This window comes from Haliaeetus albicilla, chromosome 14 (genome assembly GCF_947461875.1).
Source record: "Haliaeetus albicilla chromosome 14, bHalAlb1.1, whole genome shotgun sequence".
NCBI lineage: Eukaryota > Metazoa > Chordata > Aves > Accipitriformes > Accipitridae > Haliaeetus > Haliaeetus albicilla.
In genome coordinates, this window is record NC_091496.1 from 17,240,548 (window position 1) to 17,255,656 (window position 15,109).

General features: G+C 45.2%; 1 protein-coding gene across 1 annotated transcript in view; it reads right to left on the reverse strand.

Moving 5' to 3' along the window:
* The window catches only part of CELSR1 (cadherin EGF LAG seven-pass G-type receptor 1), a 175,252-nt gene that overhangs the window by 103,177 nt on the left and 56,966 nt on the right, over positions 1 to 15,109 (reverse strand). Inside the window, exon 2 of the mRNA XM_069801888.1 lies at positions 259 to 897. Coding sequence (XP_069657989.1) covers positions 259 to 897 — 639 coding nt within the window. The remainder of the gene's footprint in view (positions 1 to 258; positions 898 to 15,109) is intronic.

The window sequence follows — 15,109 nt, forward strand, 5'->3', positions numbered from 1 at the left end:
TGCAAATTGCTTCGGCAGCTGTTGGGCCCCCTGCATGACCTGGAGCGAGGCACGGTTCCTACCACCACGCATGCACAGAGAAATGGGACTTACCCGAAGTGTCGTGTGACACTCACAAGCCTTCTCTTGACCAGAAAGCAGCGCCAGGAGTTTTTCTCCCTTTGACTAAGAATGTCAGCAATTTCAGCTTGACACAGAGCCGGCCTGGCTGATGGTCTAACACAGAAATCAAGGGACAAAGATAAGATAAACACATACCGGTGTAGTCCTCGTAGCATTCACAAGTGTAGCCCCCTTCTCGGCTCCGGCACAGCCCGTTGCTCCCACAAGGGTTGGAGTAGCAGAGGTCAATCTCCGTCTCGCAGTAGTCGCCCGTGAAACCCGGGGGGCATCGGCACCGCAGCCCGTTGATGGGGTGGATGGGGCGGAACAGGACGGTGTTGGAGCTGATGAACGGGGCCGAGCTGTCGAACTTCAGGACGGAGACGCACTTCATGTAGTTCTCACAGGGCTCGCGCAAGCAGATGTTGTCGTCAAAGGGCAGCACCCTCTGCGTGGAAATCATGGTCAGCAGGGTCCTGTTGAGGTAGATCTGCTCCTGCAGGTCCTCAGAGGGGAAGAACTTGTTTCGAATGCCACCAGGGAGCAAAGCCGAGAAGGTCACATTCAGGATATTGGAGCTGACGTCCGTGTCATTTTGGATGTTGAAAACGAAGATGCTGTCCTTGGCGGTGGAGAGCACTGTTGCCACCCCCTCCACAAACAGGGACAGGAGGGGAGAAAGGAACCTCTCCTGGGACATGTTCTCCAGCCGCACCGTGATGCTGTTTGTGAGCATGTCGTCCGTGATGATGGTGACACGCAGGGTACAGACTGCCGTGACGCTGTGGACACCATCTGAAGGGAAGAGAGAAAGATAACAGAGATGTCAGAGAGCAGGCTTCAACCTATGGACAAGGAGGATCCTGCAGACCTGCAAGGCATTTCAGGGCATCGGGATGGGAGGGGGGAATGTATCCACCTTCTGCAGTGATTACCAATGCCTTTCCTCAGGAAAACAAAATAAAATCTCTTAAGGATTGCAACTCAAAGGACTAGAGACATCTCAAAGAGCCCAGAACACCTGGAGAACATCCCAGGCAAACAACTGGCAAGGGCTCGTGAGCAGACAGCCAGCCTGAGAGCCCCAGGATGGCCAAGGGGAAGCCAAGGGGAAGGGGCCTCTCGTGATAGCAACTGAATGGATCCTCATACAAGTCACTGCTAGTCTACAACCGGTGCTGGGAAGTTGTCTCTTTTCACAGCACAACACCAAAATTATCTTCTCCGGGCGTGGTCTCAGGCTTAAAGAGCCAGAACTGTGCACAGACAGAGAACTGTGACCAGAGCTCTAGGTAAAAGTCACCTAAGGAAACAAGTCTTCACATTTGAACACCTGAACTTCTTCATTCTTCACACCTAAATTCTTCAAAATACTTTATGAAAATTAGAAAAAAAACCCAAATAAAATACTCCTGCAGTGAAAAGCAGGCATTTAAAAACTCTTCCATTTTATCCTTCCTTTAAAGCATTTCTGATATTGCTGTAGATGTTCTGCAATAAAACCCTTAACTATATAAATATAACACTAATACCTGACACTGGACTGAGAGATGCTACTGTAAATCTCAGTACACCCTGAGGCTTATAGTAGTGCTGTGAATGTACAAACTCTAGAGCATTCTATCATTATGGAACATAATTATGACACAGTGAGTGCTATAATTAATCCAAATTCAATGCGAGCATGGAATGGGAAGTTGCGTCATCACTGAAACCAAACTACTTAGTTTAATTCTGCCTCCTTGCTGACATTAAGGACTCATTAAAATACAGATCGCATTACAGAAAATATGGTTAGTATTACAGCAGCATCTAGAAATCCCAGGAGAGATCAAGACTGGTTTCTGATAGGAAATGTTCCTTCTCAAAGATCTCATAGTGTAAATAAACAACCAGAAATGGGGGTGAGTTCATCTCATGAGAGAGATGATCTGGTTTGAGCGGCCAATACCAGGCCCACAGTGGGATTAAGAACTGAATCCAGTTCCCCTAGGTCCCAGTTCAGTGCCATAGTCTTGGCCCAAAGTATCCCACAAATAATCATAAGTAACCTGCTATTACATTTATTTCAATTAAACCATATGGTATGCGTGGAAATAGATTTTGAATCACATCAATGTAAAATCACAGCAGAAACTGCATTTGAATCAGTGTGAGATCAAAATGCTAATAGATTGCTAAAGGTCATTTTCCTAAGGTTTATTATCTCAAAGTATAAGTTTATGACCCATTATAGTCTCTTATATAAGATCTTTCAAGAACAGAAAAATCAGTATGGCTCCCTTCCTATTCACTGTCACCTCTACACCTCAAGTGCTGTTTTGTTTTAAAAAGAAATGCATTTTGATGATTTTTCCTCCAATAATATAGTAGCAATTTAGTAAATTACAGCAGCATAATTAACCAAATGGCTTTTGACTCCCTCCTCCTGATCAGGTTGTCAGTAAAAGCTCAGCTGTTGACTTTTTTCCACACTGAAGCAGCTTTTAGGCAAACAGAAAAATCTTTTCTCCTGTGTGCTACTTTACTACTGCCTAGCTAAAACCAAACAGTCGGAAGTCGTCATTACTTGGAGTGATCTGTTTGATGTGCTCCTCACAGACGCTCACGGACCAGCTTTCACTTTCTCCCAAGTCTGCAGAAATCTTTATCTCCTCTTCCTCAGACTCATTCTAGAAACATGTAGTTTCAGCCTCCATTGAGACCCAAAGCAACCTTTAAAAATGACTGGTAGCCAAAATCCTCATTGCAACCTCCTCCTCCTGTGCAGTCTGTGCATTTCTGGCCAACAGACAATACAGGATACACTGTATTTTCATAAATGACATCCTCAGACTAGTTTACCCACTTCTGTCAACTGCACAGCTCATTCCCCTGAAAGGCCAGAAGCAGAACAAACTATTCAGTTTTTTTTTCCTAAGCAATTGACATTTGCCTGCCTGTCCCATCGGGTGCCTTAACTATTTTGCTATTTGTTGCACAATATGCTACAGAAGTTCTCTCATACCAGCAAGAACGCTGGACAATGGGTCCTTTTCTTAAGAAAACACTATGATCTATAGCCCATGGTATGTATAGTAAGAAGACAAAATACGATCCACTGTCTGACAACGCACTAGAGTCTACAAACTGTCATAATCAATATCGACTGTCACAATATGCAAGAGCTTCCCAGCATTCACAACAGCTATTCTGACACAGTTAATAAATCACTGGAAAAAGCCCGGTGTCAGATACCACACAGCCTCCTTGTTCCGCAGGCAGCACAAAAGAAAACCGGGCACAGACGTATAGCTGCAAAATGAAGTTGTGTTTTAAAAGCCAATTCGGCTTTGTGCAGCCCTGTTGCAGAGCATTAAAATAAAAAGGGAGTAAAAAGGAGCTGAGCATGTGTACTATAGGCAACAAAAGAGCGGCACGGCTATACAGCCGGCTGGACAAGCGCCTCTTTCATATCACCAGTGAGTCTGAAAGCAGCATCATGGGATCTGACCATCTATTCATTCAGAAATTCATGGAAAGTTGAAACAATCTGTGGTTTTATGGGACCAAATTAGTATCTATTCTACTTTCAACAGACAACATTCGCTTTGAGGGCTGGAACAAGTGCAATAAAGAAAGTGGAAATTTTGTCCTCATCTTTATTGGGAATTGAATTAAGCCCTAAATACACAATAATATATGTGTTTTGAGATTCACAAGTGAAATACTCCATGGAAGTTTCAAATGTTTACTGCCAGAAATGTCAGAAAAATAATATTAGGAAGTAGTATTTTATGGAGTGGTAATACTTTATGGCCTTTCACTGTCTGACATGCCTACCATACGCAGCTATCCGACATACACGCACAACCAATCTGTTATTCTACTAACAAAGCTCTAACAATGTGATTTTTTCAAAGTTCTTATGATAAAGCTGTAAAAAAGCCCTGTCATGTTTTGGCAGATGCAAGATGGCCTCAGTCAGGGGTGTGAAACACCCTTCAAGTGATGCTACACAGGAGAAACTCTGGCTACACTTTACTCTTTGGAGCAGACCTTCGCACAGATGAACATATACACATATGCAAGGCTTAGCTGTCACCAGTTCTCACAGCCGTCATCTGCTTGGCCTCAACAAACTAACTGGATGCAGTCGTCTTCCTGAAGGAGCTCTAAACACACAGGTCGTGCTGGCAGCTGGGACGCGTGGGCATCCTGCTAAGAGTGGTTTGAGCAGACAGCCTGGATCTTAGCAGCCCAAGCCACTGCCACCCAGACAGCCTGAGAAAAGGGAAACACAGGACCAACCAAGGACGATGACAAGATTCAACCTGTCCTTTGGCGGGCTTAGGTCCTAAAACCCTTGTACCAATGGCTTTTGTCACTCTGCCCTCGAGTTTCTCTTCTGTAAAGTGGGGATAATGGCACTTACATGCACACTGTGAAGTAGTGGGTGCAGATGATGAAATGCTGAGATACTGGGGTAATGAAGGCAACATAATGTCGTGGTTTAACCCCAGCCAGCAACTAAGCACCACGCAGCCGCTCACTCACTCCCCCCCCATCCAGTGGGATGGGGGAGAAAATCGGGAAAAGAAGTAAAACTCCTGGGTTGAGATAAGAACGGTTTAATAGAACAGAAAAGAAGAAACTAATAATGATAATGATAACACTAATAAAATGACAGCAGTAGTAATAAAAGGATTGGAATGTACAGATGATGCGCAGGGCAATTGCTCACCACCCGCCGACCGACACCCAGCCAGTCCCCGAGCGGCGAATCCCTGCCCCCCCCTTCCCAGTTCCTAAACTAGATGGGACGTCCCATGGTATGGAATACACTGTTGGCCAGTTTGGGTCAGGTGCCCTGGCTGGGCATGAGAAGCTGAAAAATCCTTGACTCTAGTCTAAACACTACTGAGCAACAACTGAAAACATCAGTGTTATCAACATTCTTCACATACTGAACTCAAAACACAGCACTGTACCAGCGACTAGGAAGACAGTTAACTATATCCCAGCTGAAACCAGGACACATAAATACCCTAAACAAATCATAAATCGTTCTTTCAAAAGCTGCTGCAGCAAAGTTTATCAAAAACAAGATGGAAAGATTAAAATAAAAGACTCTTAGCGTCTCACCCATCAGTGAATGGACAAAGAGGATTCTGGGCGGCTAGGTGGCTGCACAGGAGAAGGTGTTCATTACAAATGCAGTCCCTGCACCCTGAATTTATATCCTGGCAATACTATTTTATGTATACTTTCTACAAAAGAAAACTCCAGAAGGTGGAAATCAAAGCAGACTGTTGTCTTTTGTGTCATTGTCATTGCTGAATAGGCTTCTTAAAAGCAGAATTACTCACCTTCATCCTTCATCAAACTAATGAAAAGATTTAATAGCAACCACATACCCTGACGCATTACAAAGAAAAGAGAAGACAGTAAGGCTGACAAAAGCTTGAACCTCTCTAAAATACACGAATAACTAAGAATTGATTAAATAGTCATTGTTTCATGATTACCTTTACTTTACAACAAACCTAATCAAATCTGAGACTGTAATCTCAGCTTTCTATCTTCTGGCAGTCCATAAACCAAAGAATTTTATTATCTAGAAATGTAAACACAGCAAAGTTTAACTGAAATGCATATTTGGCAATGGCAGCATCTGGCCAGAAAAGTTCTTTTGTTTGTTTTTTAAGTTGGCAGAAACGAAATAATTAACACTTTTTTGGCTTATTGTATACAAAGGTCTCAGGGCTAATTATGAAAGCTGCCTATTTTATATAAATACTTTAGCATCAGAGCTTTCTTTCATAGATATCCCAACCCAAATCTATTCTAACTCTGCTTTATAACACATCTGGAAATAACAGATGTCAGAGTTTACGACAGCCATGCAAAGTCCTTGGCTAGCAACACGTAGAATAAGGACATTTCATAGGTTCAAATAACCTCTTGCTCTTCCCAGCACGTAAGACGCAGGCATGCCCACAGGTAGCAGCCATCACTTGGTAACACGCCTTGGAATGATCCAACCTCCATCCCCCACTGCTTCCAGCCATGTCTTTACATACGAGAGTCAATACACACCTAGTCCAGTACTAAGCCTTGAATTACTGATGAGGATGACATACTTTTAGCATCCTCTGCACTGCTAGGACGGCAGTAGCATGTAAGTAGCAGCAGCTCGCAGAAATGGAGACTGCAGGCAATACTTGGCTGCCTGAGCAGAGCTGGAACCCAAACCACGCTTCCCGTTGAGCAAACAGCTGTAAAAAATCAGCAGATGTCCATAAAAGTGAGATGCATAGTCCTGTGCTAAGCTTCAGTCTGCCTCAGAAGGTCTGCAAGTCTTGCAGGTCTGAGTCCCTTCCTTGCATTGTGCTTCCTCCACCATGGAAACAGATTTAAAATGCATAAAATATCAGTGTATTAATATTGTCCCTTCCAAACCACTGCTGTAGGCACTACAAAGCTTCACTTCTATGAGAAGAAAGAAGTCTATGAGCATCCATAAGACAAACTCCTTAAAATATTTTCTACATTATGGAAAAGTTCAGGAGCTTATAGCGCTGAGACAATATCCTGAAAAGAAGTAAACTGCGCAGAAAATGGCAGGTGGGAACCTAAGTAAGATGCTTTGCCAAAACAGCAGAAAACATTACCAGAAAGGAAAATGATAACAGGCATAACGGTGAATTTACAGAGACCCTACCTCAGGGTCTTCCCAGTCAGCGAACAGCCTCACTGGAGAAGTGTTTCAGGACAGAAACTGTATACGTGACCCCAGTTTGCGTGTGCCTTCAGGGCACCTTGGCAAACGACGTGGGGGCTGGTGTTGGCCTCAGCTCTCCGCAAGGCCAGAGAGATGGGCAGTGGTAAATGTCCCCTGTGCATCCCTAAGTAGTCTCTGTTTTGTGGTAGGAACAGATGAAAGTACAAATGTCTCTTTTGCTAAAGTGATATTATATGCTGCAATAACAGAAAAGTAACATCCATAAGAAATACACTCCATCACTTTCCTTTGGAAAAACATAAACTTACTGTATATAACATCCTATCATTTCGTAGACAGGCACTAATGGACTCTGTCAAAGCCTCCCTTTCCTTGGGATCAGAAATGCCACTGATGAGCAATTCCTTCTTTATATCAAGCTGGATGAAATGACACGGAAATGATTCCCCTCGGCCACATGAAGCTTATGTTATTGATTTTGTCCCTTCGTTCAGGCTGCCAGTCTCAGCTCCACGCATTTAGGAGCGCTGACTGCCAACGCAGGTTGTGGCCTTTGGAAAGGATATATAAAAATAATTATCTATTATTCACACAGTGCCAAAGGTTCACGCTGGAACGACTGCTCTGAAGAACGTTGAAGCCCAGGTCTGCTCCAAAGACCATTACGTCAACAGGAAGATTCCCATTGACTTCAGTGGGCTTCACTCCCGGCCAAAATTGGGCCTAGAGCCTAATTCCCTGAGTCCTTGCCAGTGCACTTGCACAGAGCTTTACTCCTGACCTGGCACCCCCAGACAAGAGCAACAGTCTGCCCAGGAAAAGGTTCAGGGTTGAAAATCAAGACAGCGAGAGCAGAGAACAAAAGATGAAGGATGAGCAGGGCAAGCGTGTGGACAGTAGAAACATGGACCGCACACCATGAGTCGTAAAGGTTGTAAGGGTTTTCCTAAAATCCTAAAATCAGGTGTCTGAATCTGTACCTCGACATCTCTAAATTTCTATGAAGGATGAGCAGCCACAGCTGCCCTTCTGCAGATGCTCAGTTTTGAAAACACTGGCCAATGTTGCCCAGTGACCTTTGAAGAAAAGGCAGTTTGGAAAGGTCACAGGAAAGGGGAAGAGAACAACGTGTTACCTGGTGTTATGGGGGGATTTTAGATCACAGGGTGAGGTAAAACAGAAGGCGGCTGAGCCGCATGGCGTATGCAGGCACGCTGGCATTGGGGGCTCAGTTCTAACTGAGCTACAAGGGAGGGGAGTGTCCTGGGTAAAACATGTCTTTGTGGGGAAAAGAAGGTATCTGAGATTAACTAGTCCAAGGCTGGAAGATTGCTGGAGGACAGGCAGTGGTCCACGCTGGCCCAGAGTGAGCGCCTTTGTATGACTGCACCGGCAAGCAGCTCTCCCTAAACCAGCATTAACCACGATGCCTCCAGCACCGTCCCGCTGCCACGGCAGCAGCTCAGAGCACCCGCGGGGTCTGCCCCAGCCCACACAGGACATGGGGTATGTACTTTGGTTGCGGCTAGGCCAGCCTGTGCCCTGCCACTGCACTGCCCCATGGCAGCGTTAGCCACATCCGCGCTTGTGAAATGATGTTGGGGTCGGTGCAAGCAAAGGATCCCAACAAGTCTGTCCAGACACTTCCAGGAAAAGCCACCTCTAATGCTCACAGCCTGCAGATGCTCTTAAAAACACTTGAAGTCAAACTTTCAGGTACGTCTTTTTGCAAGGCAAGTCATCTCTTCATCCTGACAGAGATGGATATCTGGGACACCTGGGGAAAGTGGGCACTGCGACCTGGGACTTGCAACTCATGGCAGCTCTGCCTCAGTGGTCCCCTCGGAAGCAGCCATAGCAGTACCAGCTAAATCAGACAGCTGAAAAAAACCCAAGCTGTGGGAGGAGAAACCATGCATAAAGCAACTGCAAATTCCCGACACGTATAAGAGAAAAAAAACTAATTTTGGCATCATTATTTTTAATGTAGCCTGTGCTGTTCAGGACTATTTACTTTGTACACAATACTGAAAAGAAAAAAAACATATTTCAGTTTGCAGCTTTAACAGGGGATTAAGAACAAATGGATGCCAACTGGATTGCTCAACATTGTACAAGACTGCCATTAGCTTTTCTGAAACCAGCACCTGCAAGCTGAGAATTTTGAAATGCTAACTGGGCCGATAACACTAGTCTGGGGGAATATGTCCAGAGTGGGGGAAGTAAGGCAAGTTGGATCTGCTGGCAGGAATAAGCACTCTTGAATTCTGACTGCAGCGAGGCTGAAAATACACCTAACTTCCCTGAACGCCCTCCTGCAGCATCACTTCTTGCTCTTCAGGTACCTGGTGCACATGGGTTGTAACTGTTGTGGGGGACGAGATGCAGGCAGGGGAAGCTGGCAGGGATGCAGCAGCGACAAGGCAGGCAAGGAAACAAGTCCCTGTCCCGAGCAGAAAGCACAAGTAGAAAGGATGAGGGATACTTAGAAGGAAGTATGATATGTGGGAAGATAGCGTGAGCACGCTAATAAACAGCTCCGTCCAGACCATTTTACTGACGAGGAGATTTTCCTGCTAGCGAAAATGCAAAACGATTTTCCTTCCTGAGCTCTGCACATCTCCGTGTACCTCAGCTGGTTTTCCTTGTTAGCAAGGACTGGCAAGACTCCTCTGCCCGGCCACGCTCACCAACGGGGCTGAGCTGCCCCAGTGCCGCGGCTCTGGCTGGCTCCCTGCCTGCCCTCACCGGCAGCGCTCAGCATTCTCCCGCCCGGCTCCTGGCCACACAGGCCCTTGCCGGGGGTGCACAGCCCAGGAGACCACCCCGCTGCTGCTTCGTGGCCAGCACACGAGCCGCGACATAGCTTTGAAACTCCAGCTGAAGAGGCGGGCTTCCATTTCATGCTAACGTCCACGGACACTGTGCATCTTATGGCACTCATTGGACCTGTTCAGATGAAAAACCCCGCTCCAAATCGCTACAGTAGATAGTCACAGACTGACTTGCTGGGGGCTCCGCCACCTCCCGTAAACCTTGATCTCATTTCATATATAATCAAAACTATTGCCTAATTACTGTGATAATTTTTAAGCCTTGCTGATCTTCAAAGGGAGAGGGTTTTAATATCATTTACATTTTAATTCTAATGAAATGCAGAGCTAAATGTCCCTAGCTAAAAGATGGTTTCCCAGCAGGCTTGCATTGCCTGCAGCCACATCTAGCAGTGCACCGCAGCGGTGGTGGCAGCGGCTTGGACGGGGCACTGCCAGGCAGGGGGAGATGCCAGCGAGCACCGGGGTGCACAGAGCCCAGGCACGGGGAGCCCAGCCACCCACTCACCCCCCAGCCATGGGCATCTCTACCTTCCCAGCAGTAACCAGCTGTATACAGGAGTCGAAACAGGTTTCTTAAAGATCCATGAAAGTGCTGGACAAACTAAACTGCAGTCACGGGATGCTCCAGCGTTAATCTCCATTCAGGGCACGGTCTTCAAGTAAATGATGTATTTTGTACAGAGTAAGATAACAGCAGCGTGTTTACCCTGAGACACGCTTTTACGTCACTAACCCCACTTCAAAAGAGAGAGCCCCTGCTTGGGGTGCCTGGCTGTGCTGCCAGGGGAGCAACCGATGGGCTGCCACAAAAGCTTCCATTCTCCTCGTAGCTACACGTCCCCTGCAAACATTTTTACTCACTCGGTCTGATTAAAGCAAGAATGTCCCCAGGCAAGCCAGGGCTCCACTCAAATCTCCCTTTGCAGTTTCAAAGCTGGAGTGGATGAAAACTATTTTGGGGATGGCAAGCGGGATGGGAAGAGTTGGGGTGGGGGCCTGGGAGTTTCAAAACTGGGAGCAGCTAGAAGGAAATAGTTTCTCTGCCTCAGTGTTTGCACCCATACTGCATATTAGTAACCTCAAAGGGATCCTTTCAAAACAGTATCAGCAAAACGAAATCTTTCAGGTTTATTTTTCTAAATGTCTCCATATTCCCATGTTCCTTTTGCCTGGAGATACGCTCTGCTCCTTGCTGCGACCCACAGTGAAACCCCGGGGACGCTTCCTGCTGGACGGAGTTCAGGTTTGCTATCTTGACTGGAAAACAAAGGAGGGAACAATGAAAAAAGACAACGGTCACGTTTTTCTGATGTCATTTCTGTTTACAGACAAGCTTTCAAAACAGTTACATATCAGCTGAAAGAGTTATTGATATACTGGGCAATGCAGAAACTCGCCCAGCTCCCTGAAACAGAAAAACCACCAGAACAATTCAGCTGTGGTAGCTCAACAGGTTGCTGACTGCGCTCGTGCGCTGCTGAAGCACAGCTTGGGATACTAAGAGGATTCTTAGGCATTCATGTATTTTTTTTCAGTTTCCTGTAGTTTCAGTCATCATAAGACCATTTGCAAATTAATAGAAGGAAAAACCAGATGGCTATCCATCCAGGGAAGGACAAGCAGTAATGGCTATGTGTCAGCTTCCACATGCACAGGGTACGAGAAAGGTTGGTTCGGCTACTCCTGCCCCAGGAGATTCAAACACGCTCGAACATGAGGGACCCACACAAGCAGGGTAATGCTCTCATGCTGCTTCAGTTCACATCAAATTTGTTGATGGGAACAATGACTGGGGCACGATGTCCCACCTGTAATACATATTTCCTAACGGAAAGGTTTCAGAGCCTTTATAACTCTCTCTTTTCTCTCCTTCTCTCTGAAGTTCAATTAATGTTTAAGAGTTTTTAATAAGAAGATGATCAAATCAATAGAAGCGATGGGGAGTATCAGGGCCCATCCACTGGGGTCTGACACAAAATACAGCCATCTCCCACAGTCTGAAGAATTTAGACTTTCAATTAGCTTAACTCCATTAGAAATCAAATTAGAAGCAAATAAGAAACTTGAGGAAATAACCTTTAGCAAATAAGAAATTGAAATTAAAAATATTTGCTTGCATCATGTGATTAAAATAAAGAAATAAGAACAGAAAGATAAACAGGCAAAAACACCCTTACCAACTTTTGTAGTTTTGGGAAAGACTCACCAGGCACTGGCAATATTTGTAGAAAAAATGTTATGTACTTTGTCCAGACTCTCTGTTGATAGGCAACCCACACAATCTTTTAAAAACGCAATGCAAAACCAAGAAAAAACCCTTTGATTAGCTAACCATCTACGTGTCACTGGCCACTAGCAATGAGATCATCATGTTTTTGGCCGCATGATCAACTGAGAAGATTATTCTTGGATCCCTGCCGTTAAAACTAGTATGCTGGACATGAATCAAAAAGGACAAAGCACTTGTTTCCTGTTTCTATAGTCCTAAACACGGAGTGGGTATTTTTCTCTCCAAAACTTTGCCAAAGAGAAAAGCAGCCGCACAGACAAAATCAGGAGAATACAAGAGCTTGACTTCTATCGCTCTACGTCATCTTGGGAAGCCGATGCAGAGAAAGGGCACGTCAAGTTATGACAGATTAAAGTGGGTAACATCAGTGACTCGGAGCCACTGGTGAAATGCAGAAACTACACTGATCTTAAGAAACGATACTGTAATCTCAAATGCCTATCTAATGATCTCTATTCAGCTGAGCTGTAGAAATGGAGTCATAACTACATGATTCACATCTTTAAGAATCGGGTAAGATTTTCTGCCAGACACTTTATAAGGTACAGATCTTGAACAAAACAGATATTTTGCATTCTAGGACTAATGTAGGGCTACCCAACAATTTCCATAAGCAAAAGATTCTCTTTAAAGGAATTTACTATACTGGATAACAGAGGAAAACACTTGTGCTCTCAATACATCCTCGATCTGACCACAGCATTAGCAGGGCACCATCAGGAGTGTGCCAGGCTACACTCTGCCCAGCATTCAAATGCTTCTGGCCAAGGGCTGTCTTTCTCTTCTGGGTTATAGTTCTTTCCTTCCTACTCTGCCAAGGCTGCAGACAATCCAGTAAAGTGGTATTTGGTGAGCTCAGGGTATCCAACAGCAAGCAGAGGCTCACTACAGGAGAGTGCCAACATCCAGCAGGCATGTGCCCACCACTGAGCAGGGCAGGATGACTCCCTGTGCCACCTGCATCATGCACAGCACAAAGTTTTACTGGTGCAGCGACAATTTATCCACCATTTGCAGGCATCCCATTGAAACTATTGCTCCTACCAGATCGCTCAATATCCTAACATCCAGTAGCAAAGCCCTCTCTTTCAAACCAAGCAAGATTTCCAGGTGGAAAAGAAGAGACATCCAGTGAAAGCTGGACATATGATGACCTCAATGGTGCCATGGAAGAAGCACTTTTTGACTCCCATGGAATAAACTACCCATGGAAAAAATTTTCATTGTACACTGAGTTTTCTCAAGGCTGTTTGTATTTTCTACAAAGTCTAATGAATATCTCTCCTTCATTATAGTAGCAGTAGATTGCTATCAATATCTTTAAAGGCATTATTTTTTCATTGTTTTATTGTATTTTATGAAAAATATAAAATACTGAGCCTATGCAAAATAACCTCAAAAACTGTCACTGTTAATGTTGAGCCTTAAAATGTAAGCCATTCAGGAAAAACATGAAAATCCTCATTCTAGGAATCCTTACCCATACAGTCCCACTGATATCAGCAGACCCTGAGCATTACGGACTATTGGACATGAAGCCTTCAGCCTGAGCTCCCCAACTGTACTTTGGTACGACTCCAAAAGCATGCAGCTTCCCGAGAAACCACTGAGTCAGAAGGGCGAGATTTCACCAAGCATTAGTAGAGGTCCTATCACCTTTCCATAAAACATACCAAATTCCCATGTCAGCCATTTGTATGCGTGCAATATGGGATAAATATTATCCCTGAGTGAGTATAAATACTAATTTTATTTTTCAAAAAATCCTTTTTAAAATTTTGTGCTATACACTGTGAAAAGCTGTCTGTAATTCAGGATTTTCTCTGCAAAGAGCTTATCTGAATTCCTGCAGGATGCTTCATACTGTGGAGTCATTTCCCAAGAGCTCAGATGATTGCTGAAGTTTAATTAGTTGAAAGGATTTGCTGTTTCAGTGCCCAGAGCACACTTTTTTACCACCTGAGCTCTGAGGCCATCTGTACAGACAGGACATCAGCTCTCTGGACAGTGCCCTCAAGTGCAGCCACTCATTCTCTCTCTCCACTGATAAAATTAGGCTTACATCACGGCCTCAATCCAGTGATACAGTTCTTGGAAGAAAAGTGTATTTTAGGTATTTTCTAAAATTTCCTCAGCTTTCAAAAACCTCTTTAGCCCTCTTTAGACTTGGGCTGGTATTTCTGTACTTGGCCAGTGCGGAGCATCTTCATGAAAGAGCTTCCTAAAGGCTGACAGGGCACCCAGTTACAACACCCGCAGTCACTGCACTGGGTTAATAACCCCTGCAAACATCCCGCATGAGAAGACTCGCTCCTTCTCTCCACAGGGCCTAACAGAAACCCCTCTCTGCCTCCCAGCCTGCAAGAAGCCCACTGAAATCTGAGGTGGGTTCCTAAGATAGGCAAATCCTACCCATGGTGGTCCACAGCTGCAGGACCTCACAGCTCCAGCTGCTTGAAGCATTAATTTCCTTGAATGTCTCACAGGTGGACTCTTGGGAAAGAGAAGCAGAGGTTCAGTATTTGTGTGGAAGTATTTCTCTCTGGACGTGACAGCTGGTGATGGGGAGAAAGGCAAAGCAGCTGCAATCCAGATCAGGAGAGGTTTATAGGGCTGCCAGGGTGCCTGAGCAGCACAGGGAGCAGCAGCTCAGCACCGGCCAAAATTAGCGGAAAGGGCAGCAAAATTCCCATAAACATGTGCCAGGAAGGGAGAGGGCTTCGGCATGCTCCAGGTCAGAGGAGGCACAGGCAGGAGGGCTGGGGCAGCGCGGTGGCCAGCGGTGATACCCGGCTGTCACCCAACCCGGCTCCACAATTCATCACGCAGCCATCATTCCTCATGTCAAATAAACACAGAGCAAGATGCACACAAAAGTATCACAACAGCTGGCTGCAATGTCTGCAGAAAATGTCTGGTGGAGAAAAAACATTTCTACCAGAAATCTCCCAATATCGTGTCACTGAAACCGATATAAATAAAAAGAAACATATCCATTCCAGTAAGCCTTTCACTGGGAATGACTTGGGTAATTTCTACCACCCCCCATATATTTTTTTGATGTCTACATATAACTCAAAATCCTGTACTGGTGAGGATGACCGTATTGAGTCCCTGCTCTTGACCTCCAGCTCAGGCTGTCCCCATTACAGCTGA